At 32.9% G+C, this 9478-nt stretch overlaps 1 protein-coding gene across 1 annotated transcript; it reads right to left on the reverse strand.

The window, feature by feature from the left end:
* Positions 1–1680: 1680 nt before the first annotated feature.
* Positions 1681–3292, reverse strand: LOC140438386 (uncharacterized). The gene is made up of 2 exons (XM_072528066.1): positions 3158–3292; positions 1681–2084 (listed from the first exon to the last, which is right to left on the reverse strand). The coding sequence occupies exons 1-2, from the start codon at positions 3200–3202 to the stop codon at positions 1716–1718; spliced, it is 414 nt and encodes a 137-aa protein (XP_072384167.1). The 5' UTR covers positions 3203–3292; the 3' UTR covers positions 1681–1715.
* Positions 3293–9478: the final 6186 nt, after the last annotated feature.

Below are 9478 nucleotides of genomic sequence, written 5' to 3' on the forward strand. Positions count from 1 at the left end.
CAAATCGAATCGAATCGAATCCAATATGGAATCGAATCCAATCAAATATGGAATCGATTCAAATATCGAATCGATTATTGAATAGAATTGATTCTCAAATCGAATTAAATATCGAATCAAATATCGAATCGAATCAAATTGAATCGATTATTGAATCAAATCGAATCGAATCGAATCAATTATCGAATCTAACCAAATGGATTATCGAATCAAACCGAATCTAATCGATTATCGAAGTTAATATATAATCGAATCGAAACACCTTTATTGAATCTGGACGTATCTATTTACAATTCTATTCTATTATATCCTTACAAAATTCAAGTAACATTATTTGGTATTTCAAATCACAAAACAGTGGAAATACAGAATTAAACTAACATAAGAAAAAACTAGAAGATGAAAACAAATAATTAGTCAAGTTCAGGGGTTGAATTCTATTTGATCATCATCCTCAACGTCTTGGTTTTCTGTATTTTCAGCAGTGACCGTTTCTCGTATATCTATGTTTTTAGTACAGTATTGACTCCAAGGTAGAGGTACATATGGTAACAAGTCAAGAATATCGTTTATTTTTGAAGCTGGTAGTTTAATTTAAGTTTTATTGGTGTTTTAACTTCCAAATTATAAGCAAAATAAACATAGGAACCTTGCCTGAAGTTCTCTGTAAATTCAAAGATCTTTCCATCTTTAAATTTAGCACCAACATCTACACTTTAGTTATTTTTTTTTTAAAAACGGAAAAAGTTTAAATCATATCCTGCGTAAGTTAGACAACGGTAAATCGGTTCGTTCGGCGACATCTTCTATTCATTAACTTATAGTGATCCATGGTATATACAGTGCTAGTTCTTATTTCTCGCTCAATATTCCCAAAATCTCTATCACAAGGAAGGTATGAGTGCCCAGGTATCACGAAGTAGTGTTTAATTTTTGTGAACTGGTCTTTGTGTATAAAGTGTAGATTTACCAAAACAAGATTTCAATTTTTTTTGTCCGGAACAGTTATCACTAAACATAAAAACTTTCTTAAAGTTAACATAAACTTTAGACAAATAATTATACAAGCAGCTGGCAAGCTCACATGATCCACGGCTTCCTGTACTTTCATCCCAAAGATAGATCGTTAAGGAATCGGCTTTAACATTGTAGATGCAAAAGTTTTAGGTCCACAGTTTCCCTTTGTAGTACTAAATCTCAGTAGTTAGTTTTGGGATCGGCAAGACTTGCTGTAGATTAAAAGCTATAACCAGAAGTGAGTCATCTGAATTACCTTTAAGATTCTTAAGACTTCTCGTGTTTAAGATTCTCCATTTGAGTTACACTTTTCGAATCGTTAACTTGGTTATTTTTTAGTTTTATGTCTATTTTATCGCAGTAATTATGTGCCGCTTTTTGAAGGCTCAAAACCAATAATAAACTGAACTCAAAAACTCAAAACTCAAAACTTACTAATTATAGGGCAATAGTGGTACATATTGTCGTTCACATTATATTCACAGTGATCCAAAATAAAAGCAAAACCAAACTTAAAAATCGACCTATCTTTGAGTTTTTGCTTAAGGTTTACAATTCACACGTTCACACTGTATATATATACACACACACTGCTATCGAAATGTACTTCTTTAATATATCTTATTTATTTTTAAAATAATTATAACGTACATATAAATACAATTTGGTTACAGCTTCAATTTAGTATAATAAAAAAATTACAGGTTATGGTAATATTGAATGTCGTTTTGGACGAAGCAAAGGAACAACAAGTTGGCGGTTTTTCCCGGGTTATCTGATTTTTTGGCACATTTTTGGACGAGTCCATCAACCTTGGACTGATCTTTAATCACCAAGGAAACTTTACTGGTAATAGCAGGGATGTCAAAGTCTCCGTTGCTCTTTAATAAGCCTGATTTTACAGCCATGCAAAACATATGAACACCTACTTGATGGTCATCAATGTTATTTTGAAGGTTTCTTAACTTATCTTCATTTTCATAGGTTTTTGGATCAGCTTGACAGTCCGCATGTACTTTAGCTAGTTTAATTCTTTCGTTTTCCGGCAGGTTTGGCAAATTGCTAGCCTGAAATATAAGAAAGATAATAGTATTAGGAATATATTTATATATAAATTTAAATAAATTCCTATTGTATTTAAATTATAAAAGAAGACGGAAAATTTAAACACGAGAATACAAATAAAATCAGAAAATAACTGAAACAGAGGACAACTACGTGTAGAGACAAGGAAGGAAATATCTTCACAGAAATATGAAGAAGATGCATTTTAAGGAAAAAATAAGCATAAAACATCATTTCATTAAGAAGATAACAAAAAAAGCGTTCCAAAATTGACTGAAATTAGAGTAGAAGTAGACAAACTAGAATATTAAGATATCGGGATCACATCAAACAGCATCTGAGTTGATTAAGAAAGGAGACTTAATACTGAAAGCACTACACAAGCTAACAATACATATATCGGGAATCAGCAGCTACTTGTTGAATGGAACTGCATGACAGCGGGCGGATAAAATATTCAGAAGACAGAAAAGAAAAATTTTTTTCCAAAATGCAAAACAGTAAATTTTTTTAAACAAATAGCTAAAACATAAAGGCGATCTGTTACAGCGATCTGGTTATAAAAGAGCCCGAAATCGATAAGATTCAAGACATACTAGTAGAGAATAGCAATCAACGATATCGGTAGCTACATTTAAAAAGAGGGAAGTGAAATAATGATAAATAATAGTAATCTTGGATGTTACCAATACCATTAGTTTCTTTCCCATTTACAAGTGTCTTATTTTGTGAAAGGAGGCCATTTCATTATTCTAAAACACTCTCGAAACCATTTAAAAACAATAAACCAACTTGCAACAATTGATCAGATCGACTCTTGCTACATTTAATTTAAGATAATAAGATTCAATTACTATATTCTTTACTAATTATTAACTAATCCCTATATAGAACGTTAATCAGAGAAATCAGGTTTAAACAAAATGCAGTTTAAACAGAAAAACGTTAAATAAACTTAAATTACGTAAATTTTATTTCAATATTCAAGCAAAAATTACAAAAGGTAAAAACTCTAAACAATGATTAAACTAATAGTATATCGACCTTCATAAAAAAGTTAAATAATAAATCTTACCATCGCTGCCACTAAAACACAAGCGAAAACAATGAAGGATTTCATTTTGTCTTTTAGGTTGTATCGGTGATTATGTTTTAATAAGCAAGTTGTTCAATATGTGGCTTTTCAATTTCTACAACTCTTTATATATCCAATTTGTAACTCATCGGGAAGTAAGTTGGGAATTTTCAAATTCCAATTAAACAATAAATGCATATAGACAATTTCTGTGGCAAAATATTTAAAGCAGTAGTTATTAAAATAATGGAATTACCGTACTCAAAATTCAGTAGTAAAAGTAAATTTACTTTTATGTTAATCATTTTCAAGATCATTGAAATCACCTTGATATATGTATATAGGTATATTGTCACAACAACCTTTACTTTTATTTATCAAATTCCCAATATACACATTTTTCATTACCAGAAAAATAGTAAATGTAATAAAATATACATACATCAAAATAATCTAGGGGACAAAACACAAAATGCGAGAAGGATTTTAAATATTTTTAATAAAAAGGTATAAACAAGTGTCCCGAATATAAAATAAACATTTTTTCTTAAAATTATCGCAATAGCTGTTAAGAACATTGAAAGAGAACTCCATAAGTCAAAAAATGGTAACGAAAAAAAAAAAAAAAAAGAAAAAACATAAAAAAACTAATTTGTTACCCTAAACTCATAACAAAGTAGTCTTTAGGTTAAGTTAGTATAGTGGTAATAGTGATAGTAATCAACAACCTCCACGGTTGTTAGTTAGTATCCTACATCTGTAAGGCAAATTCATGATTAGATGCTCAATGTCTTGCTACGATATTCTCCTCTATTATTATATTCCACTCCATTGGAAGGTCTTCAAACAGTTACTGTCTTAAATTGAAACGCAAAATTTTGTTATAAAATGCGTCTGCCCAATGTGTCTTATACATGCTCAATTGTACTCAACACAATGTATGGTGATTGTGCAGGACATGGTAAAACTTCAATTTCATTATTTTCCAGGAATGTTTTCACGACTCTGGCAGTATGCGGACGCGCATTGTCATGCATTAATTGAAATTGGGGACCAGCTTGTTGTGAAGACAACAATAGGTTCGAGAATAATATCGGGGTAGTCTGTTGCATTTAGAAACCGTTTCAGATAAACAAGATCGGTTTTTTCACCAAGAGTGATGCCACCCCATACCATTATACTGCCGTCTTGCTGTATATGAACCTCTTGCACGGTGTCCAATCGTTCAGAAATGCCAGATTGTCTTCAAATTCTTGTCCATCGTGATCGAAGATGATCATGAATCGAGACTCATCTGTGAATAAAGTAGAGACCTACTCACGTCTAACCCAATTTACGTGTTCTTGTGTCCAATAAAGTCGATGAGCGCTATTTCCTCTGGAAAATACACACACTCTCACAGGACTTCGAGCATTTAACCGTACTTCAGTGTATGCAGTGTATTTCTAATAATTTTTCCACTCACAAACACCTGATGGGTCTCTTGTAGCCTCATTTGTAATTGTGATGCAGTTACTGTGCGATCTCTCAAAGCCTGCAATCTTATCAAATGGTCTTTAATTTGGTTGGTTATGCTTGTACGACCTGTATCACGTTCAGCAAATAATATTTCAGTACGTTTTTACATAGTTTATTGTGTGCGTGTGTGCGTGTGTGCATGCGTGTTTGTGTGCGTGCGTACGTGCGTGTTGGTTTGCGTATGTGCGTGTGTGGGTATATATATATATATATATATATATATATATATATATATATATATATATATAAGAATAAGAAAAAAGAAGTACTTGTGACTCGATTGGAAAAAATATATAACTGTTTTGGATGGGTTGGAGTCAATAATTTATTTATAGCTTTTATTGACTCCAACCCATCCAAAACAGTTATATATATATATATATATATATATATATATATATATATATATATATATATATATATATATATATATATATATATATATATTGTGTACTATATATATATATATATATATATATATATATATATATATATATACTGTGTATATATGTGTTAGTGAGGGCACTTGCTTCTGTCGGCGCGTGTTCGTGTAGGCGCGTGTTCGTGTGAGCGCGTGTTAGTACAAGTGCGTATTAGTGTGTGCGCTTGTTTGTGTGAGTGCAATTTAATGTGAGCGCTTATCGCGTGTTAGTGTTAGCCCGTGTTCTTAAGGGGGCCGGTTTGTGTTATTGTCGGCGCGTGTTTGTGAAAGCCCGTGTCTGTGGGGCTCCTGTTTGTGTGAGCGTGTGATCGGATAGACGCGTGCTTATTAGGGCGCGTGTTAGTTTGGGCGCTTAAGAGTTTGCGCGCATGATAGTGTAGGCAGGTGATAGTGTGGGCGCGTGTTTGTTTGGGCCACTGTTTGTGTGTGGGCTTGTTTATGTGGGCGAGTGATCGTGTGGCCACCTCTTTGTGTGGGCCCGTGTTCGTGTTGGAGCTTGTTTATGTGTGCGTTTGGTGAGCGCTTGTTCATGTGGGCTCGTATTTGTTTGGGTGCATATTAGTGTAACCCCGTATGTGGTTCTTTGATTGTGTGAGCGCGTGTTAGTGTGGGCGCTTGATAGTGTGGGCCCATGACAGTGAAGGCACGTGTTCGTGTAACCGTGTGTTTCTGTAGGTCCGTGTTCGTGTGGACGCGTGTTCATGGGAGCGAGTGTTCATTTAAGCGCGTGTTTGTGTGAGCTTGTGTTAAGTGGGCACATTTTCGTATGAGTGCGTGATAGTGTGGGCGTGTTATAGTGTTGGCGCGTGTTATTGTGGGCGCGTGTTTCGGAAATAGGTACCTATACCACATAATTTCGACACCCATGTAGGATTTAGGTAAAAACATTTTATTGTGTGAAAAATAATGAAGAGAGATGGCCAATACTATATCTCCGTAATACAACAAAAATACCACAATATTGTGTGAATAAAAAGGTGTATGTATTTTCGATAGCCAGTGTCTGAATTAGGTCAACACTCTGAATATGGTCACCGAAATCCAACACTATAAAAATAACAAGACCAAATTTCTAGTTACCAAATTAGTAAAAAAATCAGTTAGTGTGAAAGACTCTACGTTTAATCAGTTAAACTTGCATATATCTAAGCCTAAAAGACAACAGGATTCATCTTTAAAAAAATATCTACGAAGCCTTACCTTAGTAGAAAATTACGTAGTTCACCGCCACAACCGTCAAATCACCGACGCACCAAATTTTAGGTTAAACTGTCACTTGCTTGAAGTCGATAAAGTAGGTTTCTACTATTGTTTGTTACAAGAAATGTTTACCTAAGGGATTTTATGAAATGGTACCAACATAAATGTAAAACAATTATTTTTTTTTATTTACAACACTGTCTGAATTATATACACCTGCAGGCGGAAAAATGCATATTATGTGGATAGATTATTAAGTGTTGTCTATTAAGCAAAAACGTTATCCGCAATTACATATTTCTAATTGACAGAGTAAGACGGCGATATAATTGCTAAACGTAGTTAAATTATTTTGGTTACTTTGTTTCAAGTTAAGATAATAGCATTGCGCTTATGGAGATCAGTGTTGCCAAAACTCTCAGGTACGTGTTGCTATTAGATTGTCGACATGTGATTCATTCTAATCAGAGCAGTATTCAGCACTCTGTAGTTGAAGTTAATTAATTTCACTAATAAAAGAATATGTATAGTTGAATACAAAATATTGCATTATAAATACTTGTTTATTTAATTGACAGATATAGGTATGTAATTATTATAGGTCTAATAAAAATAGGTATTTTACTATTGTTTAACATTACATATTTATTAACACTTTAGATAAGATGTAACTAAAGAAAACAAGTGCAGCTTTAATTTTATTTTCATGCAAGTAAAATTTTTCCTTGTATACAGGGTGAATCAATACCCCATTTAACTTACCCTTGTATACAAGGGTAAGTTAAAATTATTTTGAAATATATATGGTGTCCCAATAAATTTCGGCGTATCAAAGTTATATTTTATCTTCTTATTTTTCTTCCTCTTTATAGACAATCCTGCTTGTTCATTGGCGGATTGATACCTCTATGGAAGGTTGTCACTCAATTTTTGCGCGGTCGGCCGATACTTCTTCTACCGTTGCTAATGATTTATTCCTTGCTATTTTGACCACACGTGTCTTTTTCATTCTTTTTTCTATTTTTTAGTGTCCATTCATTTATACACTATGTGTTACCAGATATATATATATATATATATATATATATATATATATATATATATATATATTATATGAAATTTTTTGCACTATTACCTAATTTTTAGTTTTGTCGGACTATTATTTACAGACTGTTCGGATTGGCACTTTGGCACACTATCACATAATTTACTCACTGTATATTAACATCATCCTCATCTTCTCTATCATCGCTATCAGTTTAATTACTGTCACTGTCAACCGTCACATTTATTACAAGATCAATATCGTCCATCAACCCGTCAATAATCCAAAATTTTTGCTCTTCCTTAATATAAAGTTTACAATAGTTTTTCCAGTTTTCCACTGTCGCTACACCAAATGCATTTCCTATTAATTGTTCCATAGCGGTGGTCTTAAACTGTGTGTTGTGTGAGGCAATATGTCTTTTAACTTGACTCCATACCATTTCAATTGGATTTAACTCAAAATGGTATGAAGGTGTTTACGACTTCCATCAGCTCTGATTTTAAATATTATGTTTCAAAAAAGATATCTTTCTCCAGCAACCATGTTCCCTACAGGGTTTTGATATTTTATTTTTTTGTGCACTTTTCTATAGGTTTTTATTCTGGCTCATACCAATATTAATCTTCTTCAATGATATATCCTATCTGACTATCTCCCACAAAGTTTTTTTGGGTGTTCCTCTCTTCCTTCTCCCTGGAACCTAATATTCTAATGATTGGGTGATTCTAATTTCGACGTGAAAAGTGCTCTAACTATCTTAATTTATGTTATCTCATTTTGGCACTGATAGCTGTAATGACTTAATTTCCCTTAATATATTCATTTTTCATTATATCCTTTCTTGTTACTTCACTCATCCACCTTAGCATTTTCATTTCAGCTACATTCTACATTGTTCTTTTTTCTTTTTGATTGCTCAGTATTCAGTGACACACACCATAGCTGGTCTCACCGCCGTCTTGTAAAATTTACCTTTCAGTTTCATAGAAATTTTTCTGTCGCACGATATACCACTCGCCTCCTTAGATTTCATCCAGCCAGCTATATCTCTAATGCGGGCATCTTCATCTATCTCCCCGTTGCTTTGCAGTACAGATCCTAAATACCTAAACCTATCACTTTATGCAATAGATCCATTATCCAGGGTTACCACCTAATTTGGATTTATAACTCCATATTTAAATGGACATTCTAAATACTCTGTTTTTGACCTACTCAATTTTAAACCATTTCTTTCCAGACACTGTCTTCACTGCTCCAGTCTTATTTCTAATTCCCTTTCAGTTTACCTACTAACACCACATCTTTTGTATACATTAAACACCAAGGGATGCCTCCTTGACACTCTTATTCCATCTAATACTAATGAAAATGGATATTTACTTAGCACCGAGCCCTGATTTAATCCTATCATCACATGAAACTTATCAGTCTCTCCTACCCCGGTTCTAACACAAGTTAGGAAAACTTAAAATGGTGACGATAAATTCAAATAAGAAGTCCAAATGTTTACACTATTTTTAGTATTCTGTTTTACAAACTAAAAAATCCGCAGCATAGTAAAGTATCAAACAAATATCTGAATTCATTAAGTTCGCTTTCATTTTAAATCGCTTAATGCAGCTGAAGTAAACTACACTTTTTAAATTACTGTTACTCTTTATGTCCACTGGCAACTTTAACATGGAGAAATTCATAATACTATATTTGCTTACTCATTATTTTTATATTATAAATCTATATCAAATAATTAAGAACAATAGTAATAGAAACATTTATCAACAAAAAATATATATTATCAGAACAAGAATAGCATCACAAAAATTGTTTGGTAAATTCTTACCTAGCGAAAAATCGTAAGCTGGAGCAGTAGTCACATCCGTTTATTTTCAATATTAACTTTAAAGTAGAAACCCTCAATTTAGAAGAGTGATATCATAGTTTAAACGCGGAATATCCTCAAATTTAAATGTACACAGCGGCCCTCGAAAACTGCCTGTTTTCTCGATTGCAATTTGCGTTTCCTCATAAGAAATTACAGAGTATATAAAGTAGTATATTTATTTGTGCTTCTCTATAGTAGACTTGACCAGAAGTTGTCGAACAGTGTAGC

Source organism: Diabrotica undecimpunctata, chromosome 4 (assembly GCF_040954645.1).
Source record: "Diabrotica undecimpunctata isolate CICGRU chromosome 4, icDiaUnde3, whole genome shotgun sequence".
Lineage (NCBI taxonomy): Eukaryota > Metazoa > Arthropoda > Insecta > Coleoptera > Chrysomelidae > Diabrotica > Diabrotica undecimpunctata.

Bases quoted from the DNA above. Each gene is read 5' to 3' on its own strand.
- LOC140438386 (XM_072528066.1), bottom strand. From the start codon at position 3,202: ATGAAATCCTTCATTGTTTTCGCTTGTGTTTTAGTGGCAGCGATG. The intron at 2,085-3,157 runs GTAAGATTTATT...CTTATATTTCAG, and splicing joins GTGTTTTAGTGGCAGCGATG to GCTAGCAATTTGCCAAACCT.